The following is a 24,222-nucleotide window of genomic DNA, read 5'->3' on the forward strand; positions in this document are numbered from 1 at the left end:
CAATCACGTAATGACTCCCAAATTAAGATATTTAGCCCTCCATGAAAAGATTGGTGACTCCACCCACTGATTCTCTGGAAAATTTTATCCAAATATGGCAGATATTTGCACGCACTAAAATTAAAACTAGTTGTCAAAAGTGTGTCTCATGTATCCCAGTCGCAAAGTCAAAGACTCAAAACTCCCAAAATTTATTTGAACTTGTGTTGATGCTGTTTCAGTTGTACAATTTGGTCATTTTGCACGTTCTAACCTAACCAGCAGTACTACAGATGCACCCTTTTGCTCTGGGAATATTTGAATATGCAGCAAAGCATAAATACAACCAATCAGAAAGTGACAAGCGGGGGTTTTGAGTTTGAGGGCAAACGGCCTATTCATCAGTGTAAGCTGTCCAATGCTTTAAGGTTGGACTTTGGACATGTGGTTTCAGTTAAGCAATCAGTTATCTGATCGGATATTTTGGATTTGAATCCCAACTGCCAAACTCCTTTATTATATAAGCTAAATTATTACAAAGATTAAAAGATAAGTTAATGGGTGTATTTGATACTTGTTCATTACTTAGCGTAATACACGTGTTTATACTTCGAGTGAATTTCATATACCATATTAACATGTCACACGGTGTATCAGATGCACACAATAACTTTTCATATTGAAAATCTAGAATATGAACGTAGTAGATTTATTAATATGAAAGGCAATTGCAAAATTACACAAGAAGAACACTGCCCCAGAATAGGGTTCTTGCAAACAAGAAAACAGAAAATATACACAATAAAATACAACCAGTGCAAGAACAGTGAGCTACACATGTATTTAAATCCCAGCTCACCCAGAATTGAATATAACAGGGTCCATAAAACTCAAAAACCAGTTTCCACTTATTCAAATTTCACCTTGACAACTCAGAGAAAGTCACAATATCTACATCACAACTCATGATTCCACAACACCAAAGGATAGTAGATCCCACCAAATTCATCAACTCCACTTCCACATAAAAGAGATCTTAGAAGACCAACCACCAGCCACCAAACCAAACCCATAAATAGAATAAACTTACGCAGCAATATTTGACATACAAACAATGAAACTATTTTGTGGGCTTAACTTATGAGCTTCGAGGAGCAAACGTTTGGTAAACTAAAGAATCATTAGTGCAAGTCTCTCATATTGAAGTCAAATAGATTATATAGATACATAGGTAGTCAAACTTTTCTTTCCAAGTTTCAACAACTCCATCATCAAAGAAACTGATGATGATGAGAGAGATATTTGAGTTAAAGCATGGCAAGCTTTTTCGACAAAGAGTCATATCAGAGATCCCAACTTATTATCTAAATTATCGATATGTCTCAAAAGAATTTATAAATTTTTTTAATACAGGTGATATTGAGGGAAGTTGAAATTGAGTATAGGCTTGGTATACGATGAAGTGTTCTTAATCACTTGAACTATAAGTATGTTTCAAAAAATCTTTAATATTTAAATTAAAAGGATCATGCGTGTAACAAAAAAGTGTAGTTAACTGCAGTATAGAAAAATCTTTATTATATGGTCTCAAAATTTTCTTTATTAAGCAAAAAAAAATTATCATGCCTTATTTGAACCAACAAAAATACATTGCTGTGAGAAGAGTGGTTTTCGTTAGGAATCAAAGTCATCAAAGCCCAAGACCTTTCTTCAGTTGAAGCCCAACAAAAGAAAACCTGTCTGGCTGTTTTTCACCGGTTTCGCCCCGAAGTCTTCGCCTTTTGTACACCATTGCCATAAAAAAACTTTGGCCTCAGTTCCTCCTCAAAACCCAAATTCAGAGCTTCACAACAGCTAGCTTTTCTGGGAATTGGTACGCTCTTCAAAACCCTAGCTTTGTTTCCTACTTCAATTATTGTGCTTTAAACTTTTGGTCTGTGCGTTTACTGTTGGCCTCTTAATCTAGTATGAGATATGATCAATCAAAACCCTTTAATTGTTTAGCTGGTGTTGATATGTTTGTGTGTTTTTATCTACTATTTGGTGTTTCATGGTGTGATCCATTGGCTAGCTAATTTAGTTGTTAATGGAGTATATTGGTTTGAGTTTGATTAAGTGTCACGCCCCCCGGATGCGGGGTCGGTGGAAATCCTGCGCACGACGTGTGAGAAAATCAAAATAAAAATAAATAAACAAAAAAGGAGAAACATGAGTTTTAAAATTTATCTTATAAAAATAGATCTAAAGTCTTACAAATGTACAATAAATAAAAAAAGCTCTATAACTCTCATCTAATTCAACTTCAGCTTGCCTACCATCTGTCTTTTGGGTTTTACACCTGCAATGTCTATAAAAGGGTGAGCGAAGCCACAGCTCAGGGACATGAACCTTTTTACGGTAAATTAATATAACTAAATTAAGTGAGATGCAGTCACTCAGTTAAATATCATATCAATAATAATAATGTATGTATGCTCTTCATCTATTCCCGTTAATTCGTATAACTGGACAAGCAAACATGCACATCCCATACCATGCTTATAACACTCGGTCTCAAGTGCCCATTTATATGAACTAACACTCATCTCAATTATCCCAAAATTCCCATTTTGTTAGTCGTCTTGCCTAACTCTTTGTCGCCAGTCTCAAATCACCTAATAAAAAACATGTGCACTGTGGGATCCCTGAGACCTGGTACCTACCAAGAGTTAGACTTAACTACACAAAATATCATTTCATCCATCATTATTTTCTCAATCCAAGAACTTCAATTAATTTGCATAACATGATAATATTTATGCCTTTCATTTATCTCATGTATCAAAATATAACCACACCAACATTGATCGAATAATTAATAACAAGTAAAAACCCAATAACAAAGAATACCAACCAAATTGTAATACCACATATAATATAATGTTCCAACCAAACTGTAATACCACACATAATATAATGTTCACAAAATTTAATCAAATCAATCTTTACAAAAGGCCTCCCAAAAAACTCCTACCTCAATTCTACCAAGTTAAGAAAACACAAACTAAGCCTATATGCCCTCCAAGAATTTTATCATCATCATCTCTCTCTCTCTCTCTCTCTCTCTCTCTCTCTCTCTCTCTCTCTCTCTCTCTCTCTCTCTCTCTCAAACATATAACTTGGTTGCCATTCTTTTATATAAGCTGCTGTGAGTCAACGTCAGGAGTTTTCTTTCTAAGGGTTGTGACACCTATTGAAATTGTAAACTCCACCTCAAACTAAGATAAAGCCTCGTCACCAAATTGTAAGCATGAGTTGTCCAAATGCATGGTAATGCATCGACTAATTGATAACTAATTTAATGGAAAAAGCCACCTCCAGCAGACTAACTACGTTCAAATATATTTCCAAATTAAGATAAGAGAGAACACTCTTTCTCTCCAAGAAAACAATGTAAGGATGCCACGTCTAAACTCTTAATCCATGTTATTAATTTAAATATATAACTAAATATGCAGTAAAATATTTAATCCTCAAATTATTAATACATATACTTTTAAAAATATGGGTCTTCACATTAAGACTCTGCTGTATTCTGCAGTCTGTGTGTAGGAAGTTGCAATGAGCACCAACAAGACGCCACAGAAAAAGAATCGTCCTCAAGTAGTTAAATTGGATGAAGCTTTGGAATTGGTATGATAGTTTTGTTAGTTTTCTTTCATTGTGCTATGAACAATAAACTGATTTATAGGGACTCCTAGCAAGTCTGGTCTATATGGTCTAGAATAGTTAGAACTGTTGCAATGAACATCTTGTAGCATTTGAGATATGATGATATGAAGTGATAGGTTTCTTGAAGGAGCTATCTTTGTGTGTGTGTATTCAAGTGAATGAACTTGAAATATAACTGTTGTTCTAAAAGAATGATTTGCGAATGGATTGTGAATTGCCGCAGCATACCAACAGTGAGGAAAATTATGGTGTTGGAATTTAAACTAATTTGAAACCAAATCAGAGTGCTATAAATTGGATCGTGTCAGCATATGATAACTATGTAAAGATTACGTGACTTTTATCTGGTGATACAGATAAATAACATTTACATCAATGCAGGCTCTCCTTAACTTGTACTTGGAGAGTATTTATTTCTGCGATTGATGTTACAGCAATCTTGTCGAAAATCCTTATGAATGGGGTGCAATGGAGTCTAAGCACAATACTATCCGCCACTGCAATGTCACCACTGCCTTATATTAGATTTTCAAAATCTAACTTTGTTTGTGCTTGAAAATTTACCAATATGCAGGCTCAAAAATGGGTTAATAACATGACTGAACCTGCAGAAGATGAGCCTTTTGAAATACAGAGTAGACCTGCTAGGCAAGTTTATATATTTATTTATTTTGGGCTGAAGGGAGTACAATTTTCTTTAATTTGTCAATATTACTGTTATTGTGTCGTTGTTGACTTTCTGCAGAACTCTATATTGGTTTTCTCTGGCTTGGACTAGGTGCTAAAGTTCCCCGGCCATCCAAATTTTCACCTTCAGATGATCCCCTTGAAAGGAAATTACACTACAAGTTGGATGCTGGAAGAAGAAATGCTGCCAAAATTGCCGAGGAGTCTGCATCGGCTGCTGCTAGAGATGACAGTGACGACGATGAAGATTTGGACAGCAGAACCAAAGCGTTTGAGAAGAAAAGACCAGCAGCTCCGGTGACCCCATCTTTAGGGGGAAAGAAAAGGAAGAAGTAACGTTTTCACCTTGACTTGTAACCAAAGAAAGTTAACCATCTCACCCTTGTCAAAAGTTAATTTTAGAGCTTTGGTTCTGTTGTTCTGGTAACTTCATACAATTTCTTTATCTGTAATTATAGATGTTCAGTCAACAAATCAAAGCTTGTGAAAAGGAGATAGGAACAAATATTCCACATTTCCAAGTGCAAATTTATTGAACCAAAGTCACAGCTTGTTCGGTGCATATAATAAACCTAACATGAATTTTTATTTTCTTTGTAATTACAACCAGTCAGTCACAAGACTCACAACTCACAACTCGTTGAGCTCTAACCTTTGCAAATACAACAGAAAATACAAAGGGGGAAAAAAAGGAAAGAAGAGAACAAGACAACACAGTTAAGAATGAATGAAATCAAGAACACCCTCAACTAACACAAAGCTCGAACCCTCTACAAGAATCTACATTTATAAGAACAACTCTACATTACAGCCTCAGTGCTTGACATGGACAATGACTCTCAGAAATGGTACTTATCAGTTTTGTATAATCCATTTCTGGAGAAGCGCCCGAGTTCTTGCAAGGAGCATTTGCAAACCCTATCCATTAAGGATGTTTCATGTGATGACTGTTGCCCAGAATTCCCAGTGAGCCATAGTTTTCCGATGTGGCAGATTCTATGCTACCTACATGATTTCAGTTGACAAAGTTGCAAAGCCAATTCATCTTGGATCCAGGATACTCCAGGAAAGCTAAGAAGATCTCTTGGTGAAATGTTGCTTCTCTGGATGCGCATATATGACTTGCTTTCCAACTGCCTCAACAAGAAGGTGGGTTGGTTTTCGGCATGGACAAATAAGCCAGATTGTGTTTTACAAGTTCAAAATGCTATCTTTTTCATTCGACTCAGCCAAAGCTAAAGCATTTTCACTTTTGGGACTACCATCTACATAGCTTAATATGGTATCTTCCATCAATTCTTGGAGAATGGCTTCACCCATGTCAACACCGATGGTCTCAGTATCAAATCGAAGGTCCATCCACGTTCCAGTTCTTGACATGTCTTTTGTGACAATTTGATCCAAAGTATGAGGCAATGGAAGCGGAAGGAGATGCCAATAAACTCCTGTCCAGACCTCATGTATAGCAGTTTTCATGTCTGGTACTAGCCTTATGCTAGGTTTCACAGATGACACCCAAGGGAAGCAACCATAACAACGCCCACAAACCTCCACTAGAACTTCATTAATACAGTCAAAAAGGAGATTCTGGTCATAGCAAAGCTGGTTAGGGAAAAGCTCTACCTCATCACACAATGACGGCTCAATAAGTTGGTCAGAAGAAAGCCACTTCACACAGATGTCATCCCAATTGAAGCCGTAGGCTTGCATCACTGATTTTACAAAATCAAATATTACTTCCTTGTCTTCTGTACAAGTTTTTGCATTATTAGTTTGCTCTGTGGCTGAAGGGTCATGATCTTCAAATTGGATCTGTAGTGGTTGTATTGGCAGCTCTACTGCAAATCAGTGAGTTAACATGAATGAAGAAGTGCTATGAAAAAAAATGAAAAAAAGATTCCAAATCAATTTGTATTATAATGAACCATACCTCGTCGAGAAATGGTTTTTGCAGGGCTGATGTCATCATCTGTGAATAGTGGCTCAAGAACTGAAACAGGGCTTGGCCGCTCTGCTATATCAATAGCCCTTTCTAAATCTTCAAAATGCTTGGTGGTTGAAGAGCTGGAAGGGGATGCTAATGAAGAAGATTGCACTGGGTTCTCGTCATTTGATTCCTGGAAGATGAGTAAGAATGATTATCAGGATAAACCCTAAAGATGATGGATATAAGCAGCAGATCCACCAAAGAAAATGCAAATAGACATAAGAATAATACTTGGGTCCTGCCTGGCTCATCCCATCATCTTTACATGTTGATATAGACGATAGTCCCATAAGATATTATTTGCATGAGCCAATTTTTCTAAACCAAACTCTTTTAAAGAGTTCGGTTATTGGGTTACTGTGTTAGCAAGAGTGACGAAAACATTCTTGTGAGTGCCTGACTTAGCTTTGGGAAAAAAAGAATTACCCCATGGCCTTCATAGGCAGGGAATGTATCACCTCTAATTATCTATGTTGATTTTCAAATTGAAAATCATTTTAACACAATTTTTTTACATGTCATGAAAATTTGAGTACAAAAAGAAAACAAATTATATGCACAAACAAGTAAGAAATTGTTACCTGTCTTGAGCATTCAGAATATCTTTTATCATCAGAAATTTCAGGCATGTCCCCGGTTTCGTCATCTCTGGCAATTGAAGAGCCACTTGGTTCAGAGGGAACATCCACGATAATTTCTTCTTCCTGAGCTACAATTTCAATTTCTTTTTCAATCTCTATATCACCTACAGAAATTTTGTAAATGCTAAATATCAAAGAACTTAAAAACAAGCGCAGGGGCTTATCAAAATGTTTGTCATTGAATATTGAACAGCTGAAAGAATCAATACCTTCAGGATTCATCTCATCTACGATGGTAGGATGGGTTTCTTCTACTTCATTATCATGAACCAGATTATCTGAGTTACTTGGTATTGAGTTAGGAGGCTGTACTTTATAATCAGGGTTGCTGTCAGAAACAGATGGCAGACTCTCTAAGTTGGGTGCTACATGACTGAGAGGGCTGGCATTTTTCTCTTGCTTAGGAGACCATGTATTCTCATTGGCCTTCCAAACTTTGTCATAGGCGGATAATCTCATATGTGCAGTAACAAAGCCATTCTCCAAGTCCCTTCCAGGACTGCCAAAAGGAGAAATGTTGTAATCGGGGAGGGAGAGAATCCTTCCCAAGGTTTTAGGAAACTGTCGTCTCGAAATATCTACAACTTCATCTCCATTGCTCAGCATCTCAGAGAGATGCTTTTTGGCTTCAATGTAGATGTTAGATACCCTTTGATCCAGAATACCATGATTTTCATGCTCCAAACTTATTTCAGATTCTTTCACTTTGCCAGTCTTGTCTACCCTCTTGATACCACTGGAAGGTTTAGCAATTCTTTCCATGTAGAAGTGCTCTTTACCAGGAGAACTTCCAGCTTTTTCTTTACCAACTCCTCTGTCACTATCTTCCAAACTCTGACGTTTATAGGGCAATCTGTTTGAAATTCCAACAGTAGATGCCCCATGCTGTTGCTTTCCCATAGCATTCTTAAATTTCCTTTTTATTTCAGAGAGAAAAAAGTGGGAACCAACTCTTTCAGTTGTCCCTTTATTCCTTGCAATGTAATGGGATTCTGGGGATGGGCTATTTTCAGTTTCAGGGTTTCGTAAGCCTGGAGGCCCAGGCTTCAGAATGACAATTCTCTTTGAAGCTTCAGAATTCTCATTTGCCTTTGTTGGGTTTCTTTCCTGAGGCTTGATCTTTCTCCTGAAAAAGTAACGATGTTTACGGATGACAAGCTCCTCAGGTTGCTTTAAATCGCCAAGCTTCTGTTCTGACAACTTAGACTCTGCAAAGGACTGGGATTCTTCATCTTTCTCTATCTGAGCATCCTGCAAGTTTTGGACATATTTTGCCAACAGTGAGTTTGGATCTCGCAAAAGTTTCAGAAACAATTCTTCATCTGAACTTAAGACCTCAAGTGCATCCATTAGTTCTCTGAAGTGGTGGATTTTCTGATCTTCTGTGAGATGTTTCCCATCAGTAAACTTCTGATTCATGAACTCCTTGATTGCCACACATAACTCTTCAAAATCAGAATGCTTGTAGTTCGATTTTGCAGGAGCTTCACCATTCACATCATGATTTGCACAATTAATATATTTCTGATGGATCTGGCAACGTACCTCTTCCCTTATCTCATCTATGCCAAAATTACTTCTAGTTTTCTGCTCTGGATTCTGATTGCAAGAGCATACAGATTCCGAGTTCTCAGAAGCATTCAAATTATGGGTGTCCATGTCACGGCTTTTCTTGCGAGTCTTCTTTGGTTTCTTGTGGTCCTTTCTGATCTGGCTTGAGTCAGACTGTTTAGTTTCTGCTTCATCATTGCTTATCTCCTTTTTTGTGTCTTGCTCAATGGACATTTCTTCTTCCATGAGTTTCTTCACACTAGGCTTACAAGCATCGGCTGTCACTATTGCTGTTGTGCTCACATCACCGTCCTGAAGCAATTTAGTATGGAATTATTAGTTATATAATCACTACAGTCTGTTATGTGGTAAACTCCCAGTTCCTCCCCTCCCTCTCACGGAAACTAGCATATTAATTTCAAAGCACAAGTTCAGTTGGATATGCCCACACTTACAAGGGTGCCTTGGAAGTTTTTATCCAAATTACTCAACATCTCAAACTGATTCCTTGAAAGTCCAGTACCTGCAAAAAGAAAAATAGAAATTCAACAACAATCTGGAATATTGTCCTTTTGGTGATTCCAAAGAAAATTTACTAGAAACCAATTCCCAATCATAGGTCAAACTGAGAAAATCTCGTCCAGGTAAGTGTTAACTATAAAATCTTGCTGCAGATTGCCCAAGAACACAATCACTCACTGCATACTCATTTCAGCCTGAAGAAATTTGGCAACAAATGGCAGAGAAGCACCATTTCCAATTGAAAAAGAATTCAGAGTTCTCACCAACAACATGCTTACTTCCATGCCTCCTATCAGAAATCAGCTTCCAGGTGGGGCGACCGTGCCGGAAGTCAAATATACTGATAAAACCCGACATGCAGCCTAATTGATCTTTTTCAAATCGCACAGAGCGTTTCTGGGACTTCTTTGCCATAACTAATGGGTGAATGTTTAACTTTATTTGGCTTTCTATATCCAAAATCTGTTCCTAGCCTGGCTGCAAGAAACCCCAACGAACATAAAAGAGTAATTAATAAATAGCAGTTAAAAGGACACTACAGAGGAATGCAGTCATCTTGATTAGGAAAATCAGTTGATACAAACATAATTTTTATTTCACTGAAATCATAGCAAAATTTGACTCTAGAAGATCAAATAAAGACATGACATGCATGAAGCAATTACCTCAACTTCAGACCCTTGAATTCGATATGGCGAAGATAGAAATGCAGCTGGATAAGTCTATTGCATATACCAATAAATTCCAATTTCAACCCCTCAAGTTTTCTAACAGAGTGAAGCTCAAGATACTAAACTTTCTGTGGATGGCAAGGTATCAAAGCCTTCTTTTTTCTTTCATAAAAGCCTTAACCAGCACCTCACATTCTCCACAAAAGGCTCAAAGCACTTGCAATTTGGTATTCACTTCAAAGAAAAGACTAATCAAGGCAATTATACCTCCTCAATTCCCATGATCACAAATGGGTCAAAGGAAAAAAAATCCACCCTCAAACTTATATGAACAAAACTAAGCAATGATGTCGAAAATTGATCAGAAGCTTCAGATACACAAAAGCTTGATAAACCCAAATATTCTTTACAAAAATTCGATCCAGAATTCATGAGTTGTGCACAATGGAATTGATAATTCAGATAATCCACGCATGCGTTTGGTTTTTTTAATATTCAAAATCCTCTCTCAAAAGGTCAATGCTTGACACAACAAAGCATGAAAAATTCAGCACAGTACAATGCAGCATCAAAGACCATTGAAAACGACCCTTTTGAAACACCCAAAATAAGCTCTGCTAAATTCTAACATAGCTATTCACACGAGCAAAAGGTTTTTTTTTTTTTTTTTTGGGTGCAAAGTTCTCTTCAATGGCAAAGCTTCAAGCACCCAGAACCTCCAAAACAACAAATATCACAGGCGTTCACAAAACCCAGACCAAATTCAGGCAAATTGTACCAAACACATGGTGAAAAATAAAGACTTCTTCCAAGTGGGCATCTTTTTTGACAGCCAAAAAGAGAGGTCCAAATGCTTATCTAGCACCGACCCACTATTTTTTAAGCAGAATTCTCAAATGGGCAGCCATTAAAGACCGAGGAAAGTGGAGGGAGAGAAGGAAGTGATGGTGAGAAAGTGAAAGACAAAAACTTTACAATGCTGTTAGTGTTGGGTGGGAGATTATAAGAATACGTGACAGTTGGGTTTGGATTGATTTTGATGGGGTCCATTGAGAGAGCTTTGTATTGAAGAAAAGTTTGGGCTGTCTCCATTTTCTCTCCTCTGCTCTTCCAACCATCATCAAAGTCCCCACTCACCACCATCCCAATTCTCACATCTCTCTCTCTCTCTCTCTCTGACTTTCTTTCCTCAAAAACCTTTACTTTGCAGCTGTAGAGGAAATGTGTGTGCGAAGTTGCTGACGTGTACGCTTTTGCAAGAGAGTTCCTGAGCGTTGAGAAACACAAATGCGTGATACAGACGAGATTAAGGGTTAGAAATGTATATATAACATGCGAGGCATAGGGTTAAAAGTGTAAATAAGTGGAGAAAAGGAGGGATGATTCATCTGGAAATGGACTTTAAAAAAAAATGGAATTAAAAAGAAAAGAGTTTACGACATCTTTTTCTATATTATCTACAGTAAATATTATTATTTATCTAGAATGGTTTTTGATTATGACAACCAAAAAAAAAAAGTTTTTTACCCTTTTTTTCAAATAGGTTTTGATCCTTTTGAAGTGATGTTTAGTTCATGGGAGGCAAGTCCATGATGACTTCCACTTTTTTTTTTTTGACAGCTACTTCCAAGTTTTTTCTTTTTGTAACCTTAACAATATGTTTAGTTACTTTAAGTTGAGTATTGGAATTATCTCAATTTTTTATTTTACCTGCATACAAAGGTGTTACAATATTACAATATATAATTTCTTATGTGTTTGTTAACACATAAAGAATCAAACTATCGTTATTCAATATCTGAAAATAAGAAATTATCTTAAAAAAAATAGTAGTTAATTTGATTCTCATTTATTCTTTTCCAAATTCCGACTTCCGTGATTCATGACCACTCCCATTTCAAATAAGTTCACGTAATTATTCATCCATTTATATTGTATGTCATGGATTTAGTATAATCCCACAAGTTTTTTGTACACATATATGCATAATACCGCTTTGCAGTGCAAGTAAATAACAATGTCATTTTCCCATGCAAAAAGAAAAATAAGTTACTTTTGAGTTGAATTGTAAATGAAGGAATGATAATAAACGAGTCAGTGGTTTGGTGGTAAAACACTCGTCGTGCAGTCTTCTTCCACATTTAATGTAGAATTCATAGACATCCATGTGTGGATTCAAGTCGTTATAAATGGATGCATATGCAGTAAGGCCTGCTTCTGAAACTCCTCCTATCAATTGGTATATCCATGGTCCCATGGATATGGGGTCAAGAATCCCTCACCCTATTATTATGAACAAAAAATAATAAAATAATTTAAATTCAAAACTGCCTCCTAATTATTCCCCATAATCAAGTATTTTTATAGCAATGATGGCTGAAATTTGAATTCAAAATCAAAAACTGCCTAATCAAAGGTGCATGTGTGTGAGGATTTCATGGACACCAATTTAGCAGTCTAGTGATACTCTTGTCATAATATTGAAAAAAGTTCTGAATTCGATTCTCTCCTCCACTCGGAAATATGGTTTTATTTTTTAATTTTTTACGAGGGTTAATCTTAAATCGAATTCTTAATCTATCCTAACTCCAAACACATTTTTCGATATGCTGTCGTCATCACGTGAACCAACTCCAAGAGCTGCATACTTTATCAAATTTAATACCCTCTGAATTAAATTTGGTGCAGGTAAGTAAGATCATGAACTCACTACCCCTTTGACTATAAACAAAAAATAGGGTAAGAATTTGCATGGGAAATGCATCTAACTGAGATGACAGTGAAATCTGAGACAGCAAAGCTTTTGTCCATGGTGGTGGCATGTGACTTTGTGAGGAAGAGCAGTTGGGCCTCAATGCAGCTCACTTGGGACCCTACTGCATCAAAGCAGTTGGGTCCACCAAAACCAATACAATTTACCAACTTCAATGCTGATTGATTCATTGTCTAATCACAAGGCCCATATGAGACAAAGAGCTACCTTTGCCTCTACCCTAATGTCCACTGAATCATTTGATGCGTCACATACAAACTTATGAATGTTGGGTAGGATAATTAATTAAAAAAATACTTAATTAATACTATTTAAACAAATTTAATCAAGTGGCAATTTTGTTTGTTTATGAAGGTAGGGAAGCCAATAGCAAAGGAACAACGAATTGGAGTTGAAATGTTTCTTTTATTATTATAATTTATGCTATGTCATTTTATTAGGTTGGGGTGGGTAAAAAACTTCAAGTCCAATACCTTTTTCTGATCATAATAATGACAATGACAATGCCAACAAAAACAAACAAATGCATGAGATTGTCTATTGTTTGGACAATGGAAGTTGCGCCTACTGAGGACAATGCCCAGGTTTTGGAATTTGTTGGGAATTTTTTGTTTTTGTTTTAAGGGACCACTAGCTAATATGAAATTTTATCACCCAATTTATTGTTAATTATAATGTAATCATAACACCGTTATATAATCTTATCAATTCATGTGTTATAATATAAATGAATTCTTACGTTCCGAAAATACTATTACACATCTTGAAGCCATTCATGAGGGTAGTGGTGGAGATTGATACATATGATTCTCTCACTCTTCTATGACACGCATAAGGCCAAACAAAGTAACACATCAAAAGTTTATTATTATTGTATTATATATATAATAGTCAGATACAGGATGGCAGAAAGGGAAAGGGGAGAGTGAGCTTGCATACAAACAATCGGGCAGCTTTTGTCTTGCTTGCCCTTGAAGATATTCCAGAAAATTGATAGGTAGTGGAAATGCAAGGACCACAAGAAAAGCACTTATTCTAATACAATCATTTTTCAAACCCAGTCTCCTTGTTGTTAAATGCAAATGAACACAATATTGGGTGCATTTCATTTTGCATTTACCATTCATCTTACACTTAACCCTTGTATTTGAAGGATTAAAAAAATATGGATGCACCAAAAGTTCGAACCTTCCAGTCCCAGAAAAGGACTAGGGTTTCCATTTCATCATTTCATGGTCGCTTAAAGACCTAATCAGTTATTTGGTGCAACTTATTTATTTCTTTGGTTGGTTATTTTGGTGAAACTTTAATTATGCACACATAATTTTCGTTTTTCTTTTAAGGTTCGCAATTCTGTTGAGAATGAGTTATCAAATTTGGTCATAATCATACTGCAACAGCCTAATTTAATACTTACGTTTGTGTTATTTCTGGTTTGGAGAGGCTATAATGGAAAGCCCTCACCAAATTATGTCACCTAGTTGACCCTTAAATGTTCCATCGGTTTTTTAAAAAAAATGGTTTAAAATAATCAATAATTGAAAGCTTTTTTAATCACAGTTTATGGGATGTTGATGTTTATTCGGAAATTATAGACTTCTAGATTCTCTTTCTACTGGTATATACTTTGTACCAAAGCCAATGGATCTAGCGCCCAATGAAAAAAGGTCTTAACTTATAGATAGTAGTCTCAAGTTCGAACTTTTATGACACCTTTATAGTTTGTGTGAGAAACCTGTCTCCCCCTTATAATTTAAATTATCGCTTGTACTGAAAAAAATACATTTGTACTAAAATGTTAAATGCTTAATTCTTCTTTTTCTATCATAAAACCTAACTTTGCTCACATCACCTACTTATTTCATCGACAATAAGAATGAATCTCATTACTCAGGATCAATATATAGATGCAATCAGGACCATCTCTGAACATGGTCACCAAAGTTGGGTACTTTTATTTAATTTTGTTCTTAAAATTACTTTCATATGGGTAGATTAGATTTGTAATAAAATACATTGAAAAATACAGATAGAATGAGCAGAAATCTGTGGCAATAATAAATGGTTACAAGCTTGGGATGAAACTACAGTCTGGTTGTGAGCTGTAACTAGAGTATTGTGACAAAATGACTCTTCTTTACTACAGTGATTTTATCAGAGTGTCATTGTGGCAGTACCTGATTGGTTTGCGATATTGCCATAGTAACATCCCGTTATGTTTGTGGGTGGGGCTACTTCTTCAAACATGGGGGGATCTGGACGTTCCTAATCTAACGATTCTCTCTTTAAACATTGGATTCTCTCCATCTTTTTGAGAATCCAATGTAATAAAAGTTAAAGTCTCATGCATGAATTGCATCACGCCCAACAAGAACAAGTAATCAAAGATTAGAGGGTGAAATGATCCTACTTAGTTTACAACTAATACATGTGAGCGGTGATGAATTAGCCACCATTGGAAGTAGCTTTGAGTGGTTGCATTGCATGAGGCGAGCATTTCAAGATCAAGAGGTAGGTATCTTTCTTGTTTCATCACCAAAATATAAAATAAAATAAAGGGGAGGAGAGTATATCTAATCTAATAGCATTTGAAAGATTCTTATAATGACATCATGTAATTGAAATGCAATCTTGTCAACTATTTTTTTTTCTTCTAAAAATTCCTATTAAAATTCGAACCTACCTAATAAGACAAGTTATTAGTCATAAAAAAAACCTTCGTTACTATAATATTCCGTTAAAGTTAGTCTAAATAAGCAGCCCCCCTAGGAAAATTTTCAGATAAGCACTCTCACAATGATGTTACTTTGAATGAAAAAGGAGGATGGGAAAATGGCCGTGTGACACCTTGGTCCTTGGAGGGCCCCATTTCTCTCTATGGATTAGTATAATTATGTTTAACTTTCATCAGTTTCTTAAATGACAATGATGAATTTGATTATTTATTGATTATAGTGTTGGTTTTGCAAAGGTCGTGCACCGACAGAAAAAACATGGGTATCTCTAGTTTATGGTACGCGTTCAATTGAAGCAGATAGGGACCTTACCTAGGCATTGAACTTGTGCCACGCTTCAGGCCTTAGGAGGATAGGGGCTTGGCTTTTGCAAAGCTGTTCACTTCCCTGTCGACGACGACGTCGACTGTACTCAGACATGAGGTGGGTGATAGTGTCCTAGGATAATGTCGTGTGTGGATAATTGTTAGCGGTTGATGAAATGTACATATACTCCCGTAGATAGACGAGTGGCTTGCATTGAGGGCTAACAATTTCCCGCGCATGGCATATCGATGAAATTGTGGGCTTTGAGAACAATAAGCAATGGGAAAAGCTCAAACTGAGCCCAAGTTTACGCAAACACACCAGGGATATATGGGCCTGGACAGAACTGAGAACTGACATATATAATATTGTGTATAGTTTTGATCATTCGCAATTTTTTACAACTATTGTGGCTTGAACACGAAGTTCTTAGCCAATCTGTGTTTCCCCAATGGACATCTATTTCAGTCAATTTGATATATATGCTAGGCCTCAAGTGGAAGGTATAAGTATGGAAAATAAAAAAACGAGGAAGGTGAGCAATTGGCATGGCAAGAAACATACCAAAAGTAATCAAACCACTTAACATTGCAGTTATGGGTTACGTCCTCAGGCCCCAGCACATGGGAGGAGACATCAAACACCTGTACAATTAGCAAAAAGGCACAAACAATGACTTGGTGATTCACAGGGAATTGAAAACCGTTGATTAGCGTGAGCTTCATAATGAGATCCTATTTAATCAAGGACTCGCAATCACTCAAAAAAATGTGTGGACGACTGTGTTTAGCAAAATTCTTATCGAATATGTAAAGTGTACCTTCAATTAATAATTATAGTGTTGCATAATTTTCTCTTTCGCCTCCTTGCCCTCCTCAAAATCCGTTGTGTCTCTTCCTTTACCTCCTCAGCCATGTCTACGTCTTCCTCAAGGAAACATTTACACTTGAGAGTTTTGAGCAAAATGATTATATATACACATACAGCATAAACATAAGTGGTACAGTTTTTACTATCACACCTTTTTTTCCCCAACAAAAATGTGTAGCCAATAGTCAAAATTAATAGATACTGCAAATGCTACTTTCACAGAGTACCTGTTTCTTTCTCGTCAAGCAAGCAGGAAAAGGCTCCATCAATCTCCTCATCTGATTCAATGACAACTCTGCATTCTCTTTCCTGCATCATGTATTTTCATCTCATCCCGGCCACGAAACTAGATACGTAACTTATAATACCACAAATGAGCAATCAAAGAGATTTTCACGCAGCAAATAAGATAAAACCGCAACTTTTGCTTCAAGTGCATTAAACTCAATTCACACTTGTTATTAAGCCAACCACCTTAATGCTACAAACATATTTAAATCAGAAAGCATACTGTCTATCCAATCAGCCAGAAAGATAGGAAAAACGATAACCAAAAACCAAAAACTCAGGAATACCTTTTGGATGGAAGTAAATCTATTAGGTTTTTGCACTTTCCGGAACCCGCTGTCACTAAACGTAGCTTTTTCCGCCTTAACAGTCTTCCAGCCCCCTGTTTCTGTCTTTGGAACTACAACTGCTTGCACACAAGCCTTTGGAGGCACAGCTGAGCTGGAATCAAGAGAAGGCTTTTTAAATCTCTCCGAGAGCCAAACACTACAATGACAATTATATACCCAAGGATGGTGCCACTGGTGCCGTCTATTTCAAAGAAATAATATAAAGAACACATTACTAAATTCCTATCAAATAAACAATGGAAATAAACTTTGTTGCATACCTTTTAATAGGCTGTGGCTTTCCTTGTGGAATAGCACGAGAGGCAGCAACGCCCTGCAGCTTTCCAGATATAAAGGCTTTCCGGCAACAAATCATAATGTATGAGTGATTGACTAAGTTAAATGACCACAATTAGGGAAATTTAAGTCACCTTAGGTGAAAGTATAGAGGATATTTCACATTTTTGGATGGAGGTATTCTGATTCTGGCTGCAAATCATTTTCTGCAAGAAGTGAAAAGACGAAGAGAAAGAAAAAAAAAAAGGATTCAGCGACCTCATGGAAAATTTTATAACTGAAAGTTCAATTGTTCAATAGAAAACACCAGCAAATAGGGAAGATCAACATTTCTTATGTCATAAAAGAATTGCAATTCTTAAACACTTTCTCTGCCTCATCTCAAAGAAAATATAAGAGTTCAAAATTCATGATCTTAATGTCTTAAATACTTGCATGTGCCACAGAACTATCCATTATTCATCATACAGACCTGCATTTCCTTGACGAAGGAGTCATGCAGCTTATTCTGTGATTTCAGTAAAGATGCTTCTATGATTTCTATTTTTACTGGTAAGGCTGAAAGCACCAAGAACATCTCCTGTAATTTGTCTTGAGAGTTATTTTTGCTCAGTTGTTCAGACATAGACTTGATGCCCCCATCAAAACTAGCTTTGAAATCTTCTTGCCGCTTACTCTGCGTTACCATATACCAGTTAAGTTAGAAAGGCCAGAATCATGGACGCTTGAAACAAAAAAGTAGGGACTTTACGTGTTACTATTACCATTAACTGCAATGAGTTATCCTGAGCTGCCAACTTCTGCCGCATCGCTTCCACTGATTTAAAATTGAAAAGAGAACATAATGTTTGAGTTAATTATGATCTGAAACATTTGACATTGTGTGAAGTAAATTTGTACCATTTTACACTTCAAAAATGAGCCTTAGTTGTACTATGTTCGACCAAATCTCTTCGAATTATGAGAAAATGGAACATCCTACAGACTTTCTGTTTCAAAATGCCAGATTGGTAACTTAATCCGTCTTTTAGCTTTATATTTCTTGGTTCCTAGATCAGATACTCAGAATTATAAAAACATCTTATACTGATTAGCCTGTAGTACAACTTCGAAATATTAAATTTACATATTTTATCTTCATCTCCTATATCTCAATGTGTAGAAGAATAGATTACTCACTCTCCATAGATACTTCCTTCATTCCTTTGTTTCCTTGCATGACATCACTCTGGACTGAATCCAAGATCATTCCAAACTTATTCAATGAAGTTTCCATCATTCCAATCCGGTGTTCAAATTCCTCACTAGTCTGACCTGCTCAGGCAAATAAAGAATTCAGTTTCTCTTATTAGACATATTACTCATACAAGAGCAAGAATTTAATTGACCTGCTATTCTTACCCATTACAAATTAAACTTAAGGACCTTCCCTAGCGCATTTTTTTCATTACTACCTATACTTAGAAGCCCTTCTGAATACTACTTATTCCTTTCAAACTTTGGAGGAAACTTACATCGATGATCTGAACCAGACGCAGAACTCCACTTGCGCATGAAGTTGGTGGAAGATCTTGAGATTTGCATTTGACTCTCTTCACGTGCATGACTAATTGGGGGTAAGCAGGCAATCTTCTTCACAGAATTCTCTCGTTCTTGAGAGCCAAACCTCTGCAGAGATAATATGAACAAAAAGTTAATGAACAAACCTTTGAATGAGAATCAATTTCACTCAGTTTGAGACAGAATTTTTTTTTTAATAAATGCTTTTTCCAAAGGGATAACCTACTTATTTGAATTGTCTTGTCATCAAAATAAAACGATGAAAACACAACTTAAGCTTTCTTTTCCTACACTAGGCTCAAACCTGAGACGAGATTTAACCTGATCATTGGTCAGAACGTCACTAAGAGAGTTCTGAGAGAGCTGAGAAAACATGCCATGCTGAGATGAGAATCCCTGAGAAAATGACTGCTCTGATGGTTGAGATCGAAGCTGCGATGCTTGTGGTCCATTTGGCACAGCATTTGGCCTCCTTCGCATGAATTTAAAAAGAAAAAATATACACAAATAAGAATATGAATAAGAGAATTCAGGAAAATCCACTGTATTAGCCTCATCACAGTTGACATATAAAATTAAGTTTTTTTTTTTTTTTTTCACATATTTGCTAAAGCTTTCACATAGGGCAAAAACTTGCCCCCCCATAAACAGACTAAATTGGCAAGAGCAAGAAACATAGAAAGCAGAAGCAAATCTGAACAAACTCATTTTCACTTAGGTTAGTTTCTGTGAGTACGTTCGAAAGAAAATGAAATGCTATATTTCCTTTTCCTATCAGAAAGTGAATCGACACCTACATCAAAAGGCTTAGTTCGAACAAAATCTTTGAATCCAATCATCTTAATCTCTTTCGGTTGTCTATATTTTCTCAGCGATCAAACAAAGCCTTTGGAATTGGAACTGGAAGCGATTGAAATACATATGGTACACAGGTCAAGACTTATTTTTCTAAGCATAGTCCCGCACACTTCGGAAATCAAACAAAACATGTTCTGAAAGAGACACAGAACCTTGCATGCATGGCGAAGAAAAATTGAAATAGGCCTCTGAGTGACTCAAATAAGTGAGAAATCCTAGATGATACAAAGCTTAAGATTCAAAAGTTCATTTTTTCAACATTTTCCTTACATTTTCTCTTGAGCCAAACAGAAAGTTCGTGCATGATTGGAAGAATAACTGAGATCGATCCTATGTATATTATCAACTAAATACAAGAAGTAGAAGAAAAAAGCAGATTTAAGAAGCTAGATTAAGCTAAAACATTCTAAAACACTGAGAATTTAAAATTTCAAAAACTTCGATATTTTTGTGAAGCATTTTCCTGCGTTTTCTCATGAACCAAACGGAGCTGAGATCGCAGGCCTTGAACTTTTAGAAATAAAATAATCGAACCTTGTGTGTGGAGGAAGGACTGAGATGGAGCTGAGATCGCAGGCCTTGTTGATCTTTAACTTCATTCGTTCGAATCAGTGACTTCGAGGTCTTTTTCGATGTCTGGAGCAAATTGAAACAGACTTGAGACTCTACGAGATTAGAAGAGAGATTCGACCTTCGATTGAAGACGACGATCGATTTGACGGTTTGAATTTGAAGGGAGACTCAGAGCGGAAAAGGAAAGAAAGAGCGCGTTGCGAGACTCGTGGGGAATCTTACGGAGCCTGGCGGGAAAGGGATTTGAGAATTGCTTGATTGTTTAATGGGCCGAACTAACAATGAGGCCCATTTTTTTCCAACATTTTGAGCTTCCCACTTTGGAAGCCCATTATGCTGGCTTAGCTTAAACCTAGCTCGGAAATGTTAGCGAATATGGACGAGTTAAGGTAACAAAGTAGGGTTTAGGGCTTTATAGTTGTAAGAGCATTCACAGTTGGGGGTGTATAATGGGGTGTATGTTAAATATACACCCGTTGTGAACTGGATAACTCGCAATGGGGGGTGTAAATTTAGATGCAATTGTACATCTTTTTTTACATCTCTTGCAGGTGGGACTATCTGAGAAAAGTAGAGGAAAAATGGAGAAAAGTATTTACATATTTAGATTTACATCGTTTCCCATTGGAGCAAAAAACCTATTTATACCCCCCGGAGGTGTAAAGATGATGAAAAAGTGACTTTACACCCCCGAAAATACACCCCCCAAACCTGTGGATGCTCTAAGTGGTTAAAAGAAAGTAGAGTTGTAAGGGCTTTATAGTTTAAGTGGTTAAAAGAAATTAGTCATACACATGTATTCATGTGTTCGGATCTCCACTCTCCAATATTGTTTGTACAAAAGATAATAAAATAAATAAAAGAAAATGTGTAGAATTTTGAAAGAGAAAATGCCAATTGATATATTAAAATTGAGGTTAAGCTTGGGTTGGTAGTTTCGAGAAAACCTATGCTCAACCCAAACATGCCCTCAAAATAATTTATTTGTTAAACCTACAAGTTTGCTCGCAAATTGAACTTGTGTGTTAAGCTAGTGTGTTGAACTTGATCCAAGTAACTTGGGAAATTCGAGTCTTCAAAATTACTTATGAGTTAAGATTGGTTGAGCTTATTCTAATATAACCGGCTTTGACGCCCCAAAAGTTTTGTTGTCTTTGTGTACTTTCATTTTTTTTGTTCTGAACTTTGTGTACTTTCATTGAATAGTAGGCGAGCGCTGTTTCATAGAGACCCAAAACCTAACTAATTTAAGCCTTCGATTTTTTTATTTTATTTTAAGAATTAATATCGATGAAAAGAATCAAATTTGAATCTTTTAACATTAAAAAAATATCATTAGACAAGTGCTAATTCGTACTTAAGTCTCCATTTTACGCTCAAAGTCTCATGCTAAGTGAACTTCGCCCTCCACTTATGTGGAAGTCTTCATTTTCTTTGGACTTGAATTTGATTACTGCCCTTAATTGAATCATAAGCGTGTACAATATAAATTCCATAGTCCTACATTTCCCCACCCCGTTATAACCTTTCAGATTTTTTTTATTTGGATAATATCTGTCTTAATTCATTACCGTACGGCAAGCTAATTGGTGGTGCCGAAGACTTTTTCAGAAAGAGGTTGGTGCAAAAAGGAACAAACGTATCAATATCTCAAATTCTCAATGCATTGTGTCCACGTTTGCATCATTTGATTATCCTCAATTATTAATGATTTTTTGTAGTCATGTTCCAATATAATTCTTCAAGCTCTTTAGCTTAATATACAATTACAAGTACATAAAAGACTAAAAAGATTCGGTTAATTAGTCAAACCCTTTATGGTCAAAAGAAACTAAGGCATGGAGAAATTTATTTTATTTTTTGAACATCGATAAATGAGTGATTAGAACTTGAAATATTTTCTAAGGATTCGTTTAGGAGTGATTTTAAATAGATCAGAATCATTTATGAGAAGAAGCACATCACATGCGCTTTTTTTTTATAAAATTTAGAGATTAGAAGTGAGTTTTGTTTACTACTTGAAATCAAAGTGGTGCAATCTTCAACTGGATTTAAGCAAATAACTTCCTATATTATATTGATATTTGACTTGTTGATTACAAAAAACACTTCATTAAGAAATCATATCAATACTCAAACATCGGATACAAAAATCCAAAATTAATTGACCGAGGGGTTTACCTCAGTGGCGAGGTCCCTCCTCCTTTTCCCCCTTGGTCATCCATTCAAATCTCGGGATAAGTGTCCTCCTTCCCAATATAATGTATTTATCGCTAATTAGATATTATCTATTGCTAATATGTTGACTTAATTTTGATAGGCTAGGGACACGATGTCCATGTTTGCAAGAAGGTAACCTTCTTCCCCAGCAACAAGTCATGCAGGCCAGGGCAGTGGGAGCTGATCTACAAATACTATTATAATAGTATTTGTTTTTTATAATTCTAAACAATTTTCTTATACCAAATTGTAATTAATTTTTTTTTTGTTGGTGTTGAGAATGGCATTTTTGGAGAGATAATTGCGTCCCTGCGAATGTATGTGGGTATCAAATTCTAAAATCGTCAGCCTTCGGGGCACGTCATCCAATACGCGTTTGATACAAGCGTTTGATGTCTAAATTAGGTGGTGGGAGGGATCTTTTGAATATGGCGTGGTTGTGACCACTTCATTTCACAACATGTTTTAGTAGGATAATATTATTTTATAATGATCATTACTAATGTTATTAACGCAGGTGGATCTCTGCTATCATTCTTTTTGGGGTTTATTTATGTTAGGAATAAGTCGTAGAGGCTCTTTAAGTTTTTTGTGTAAGTTTCACTTCTTCTTTTGTGAGAACTTTTCACCTTTCTTTTGTGAAAGTTTTTCACTTCTCCTTTATGAGAGCTTTTCACATTTACTTTTTGAGCGCTTTTCTCCTCTACTTTGTGAGAGTTTTATTTGCATTGTTATGGCTTGGTATTTTCAAGCTTTGTCTATTTTTGGTTATTCTGAGTTTGCTCTCTTAGTTGGAATGCCTATGCCAGAGTTTCTTCGATCATGCTTGATCGTTAGTGGAGTAGACCTAAACTGTCTTAATTTTGATGTTAAATCCCTCCGTTATTGTAATGGCCCTTTGTGGCTAGTGGCATAAATATAATCCCAGAATTTCTCAACCCAAAAAAAAAAAATTGTTTAAAGTATCATTTTTCTCTCATAATAATGTCATTATTAACCACGGTTATATCTATGGATATGTATCAAGTCTTGAGAACATATTTTATTAGAATAGTGAATAAAAATGCTCACTGATTTTAAAACAACCATAATATCATCACAGTTTAAAACCCTAAACCCTAAACCTGGATTGAATTTTACTTGTCTTTGATTTTTTTATTTTTATTTTTTGAATGAACACTATGATGACGTTGTCCAATCATCATCACTTACGTTGTAAGGTACTGAAACTTCAAAAGAGCTGGAACATTCTTATGAAAAATGACGTATCAATTTGGAGGATTTTTTTAATAAAAAAACTTCAATCTTCTTACGTGCATAAAGGTCCTGAACGAAAGAAACTCTAGTCACTGTCTCCTTCTGTGAATTCTAAAGGAAAACTCCATAGAGGGAGAAGAAGAAGAAGTGTCACTATCACTTCACCTCCTCCTCCTCATCTCTTCTTGTCTTTTCCTTTTAGGTTAGTGAATAAGTCCACTGAGGCGTTTTGAAAAAAAGCCCATTGTGGTGGTTTCTTTTGAACCATGGTTAGATTGAAGTTCCCCATCACCCATTTTAGTCTATATTCTCAATCAAATTCTGCTCCCAAAACTCGCTCCCTGACGTCCCTCATGTTCTATAAATTTGATTGTACATCGTCTTTGACGAAAATTGCTGCAAATCAC

The 24,222-nt window shown here is 36.1% G+C and overlaps 3 protein-coding genes across 10 annotated transcripts; 1 reads left to right on the forward strand and 2 right to left on the reverse strand.

The window, feature by feature from the left end:
• Positions 1 to 1,664: 1,664 nt before the first annotated feature.
• Positions 1,665 to 4,965, forward strand: LOC117619908. Of its 3 annotated transcripts, none has more exons than XM_034349970.1 (4): positions 1,665 to 1,852; positions 3,560 to 3,651; positions 4,265 to 4,340; positions 4,460 to 4,965. In XM_034349970.1, the coding sequence occupies exons 2-4, from the start codon at positions 3,580 to 3,582 to the stop codon at positions 4,711 to 4,713; spliced, it is 402 nt and encodes a 133-aa protein (XP_034205861.1). In that variant the 5' UTR covers positions 1,665 to 1,852; positions 3,560 to 3,579; the 3' UTR covers positions 4,714 to 4,965. The 3 variants fall into 3 exon arrangements, with proteins under 3 accessions (XP_034205861.1, XP_034205859.1, XP_034205860.1); XM_034349968.1 differs by having other exon boundaries at positions 1,667 to 1,852; positions 4,265 to 4,337; positions 4,457 to 4,965; XM_034349969.1 differs by having other exon boundaries at positions 1,667 to 1,852; positions 3,571 to 3,651; positions 4,265 to 4,337; positions 4,457 to 4,965.
• LOC117619907 lies at positions 4,936 to 11,026 on the reverse strand. Of its 4 annotated transcripts, none has more exons than XM_034349965.1 (7): positions 9,744 to 11,026; positions 9,342 to 9,551; positions 9,012 to 9,079; positions 7,215 to 8,868; positions 6,946 to 7,109; positions 6,308 to 6,494; positions 4,936 to 6,215 (listed from the first exon to the last, which is right to left on the reverse strand). In XM_034349965.1, the coding sequence occupies exons 2-7, from the start codon at positions 9,490 to 9,492 to the stop codon at positions 5,569 to 5,571; spliced, it is 2,871 nt and encodes a 956-aa protein (XP_034205856.1). In that variant the 5' UTR covers positions 9,493 to 9,551; positions 9,744 to 11,026; the 3' UTR covers positions 4,936 to 5,568. The 4 variants fall into 4 exon arrangements, with proteins under 4 accessions (XP_034205856.1, XP_034205858.1, XP_034205857.1 ...); XM_034349967.1 differs by having other exon boundaries at positions 6,946 to 7,073; positions 9,342 to 9,555; XM_034349966.1 differs by having other exon boundaries at positions 6,946 to 7,100; positions 9,342 to 9,555.
• Positions 11,027 to 15,922: 4,896 nt separating this feature from the next.
• Positions 15,923 to 20,443, reverse strand: LOC117619909 (putative recombination initiation defects 3). Of its 3 annotated transcripts, none has more exons than XM_034349972.1 (12): positions 20,300 to 20,443; positions 19,229 to 19,379; positions 18,862 to 19,015; positions 18,527 to 18,661; positions 18,112 to 18,164; positions 17,820 to 18,023; positions 17,482 to 17,553; positions 17,332 to 17,384; positions 17,009 to 17,162; positions 16,661 to 16,742; positions 16,384 to 16,480; positions 15,923 to 16,207 (listed from the first exon to the last, which is right to left on the reverse strand). In XM_034349972.1, the coding sequence occupies exons 1-11, from the start codon at positions 20,362 to 20,364 to the stop codon at positions 16,386 to 16,388; spliced, it is 1,218 nt and encodes a 405-aa protein (XP_034205863.1). In that variant the 5' UTR covers positions 20,365 to 20,443; the 3' UTR covers positions 15,923 to 16,207; positions 16,384 to 16,385. The 3 variants fall into 3 exon arrangements, 2 of the variants coding, with proteins under 2 accessions (XP_034205863.1, XP_034205862.1); XM_034349971.1 differs by having other exon boundaries at positions 16,384 to 16,486; XR_004584638.1 differs by lacking the exon at positions 15,923 to 16,207 and having other exon boundaries at positions 16,448 to 16,486; positions 16,661 to 16,728.
• Between the last annotated feature and the right edge of the window lie 3,779 nt (positions 20,444 to 24,222).

Source organism: Prunus dulcis, chromosome 2, assembly GCF_902201215.1.
Source record: "Prunus dulcis chromosome 2, ALMONDv2, whole genome shotgun sequence".
Taxonomy (NCBI): domain Eukaryota; kingdom Viridiplantae; phylum Streptophyta; class Magnoliopsida; order Rosales; family Rosaceae; genus Prunus; species Prunus dulcis.

Coding starts and splice junctions, on each gene's coding strand:
- LOC117619908 (XM_034349970.1), top strand. CDS start 3,580: ATGAGCACCAACAAGACGCCACAGAAAAAGAATCGTCCTCAAGTAGTT. Junction 3,652..4,264: donor TGGATGAAGCTTTGGAATTG/GTATGATAGTTT, acceptor ACCAATATGCAG/GCTCAAAAATGGGTTAATAA. Junction 4,341..4,459: donor ACAGAGTAGACCTGCTAGGC/AAGTTTATATAT, acceptor GTTTTCTCTGGC/TTGGACTAGGTGCTAAAGTT.
- LOC117619909 (XM_034349971.1), bottom strand. CDS start 20,364: ATGAAGTTAAAGATCAACAAGGCCTGCGATCTCAGCTCCATCTCAGTC. Junction 18,024..18,111: donor ATAACTCATTGCAGTTAATG/GTAATAGTAACA, acceptor ATGGTAACGCAG/AGTAAGCGGCAAGAAGATTT. Junction 17,385..17,481: donor CCTCTATACTTTCACCTAAG/GTGACTTAAATT, acceptor GGAAAGCTGCAG/GGCGTTGCTGCCTCTCGTGC.
- LOC117619907 (XM_034349965.1), bottom strand. CDS start 9,492: ATGGCAAAGAAGTCCCAGAAACGCTCTGTGCGATTTGAAAAAGATCAA. Junction 6,495..6,945: donor ATTCTGAATGCTCAAGACAG/GTAACAATTTCT, acceptor CTCATCTTCCAG/GAATCAAATGACGAGAACCC. Junction 6,216..6,307: donor AAAAACCATTTCTCGACGAG/GTATGGTTCATT, acceptor ACTGATTTGCAG/TAGAGCTGCCAATACAACCA.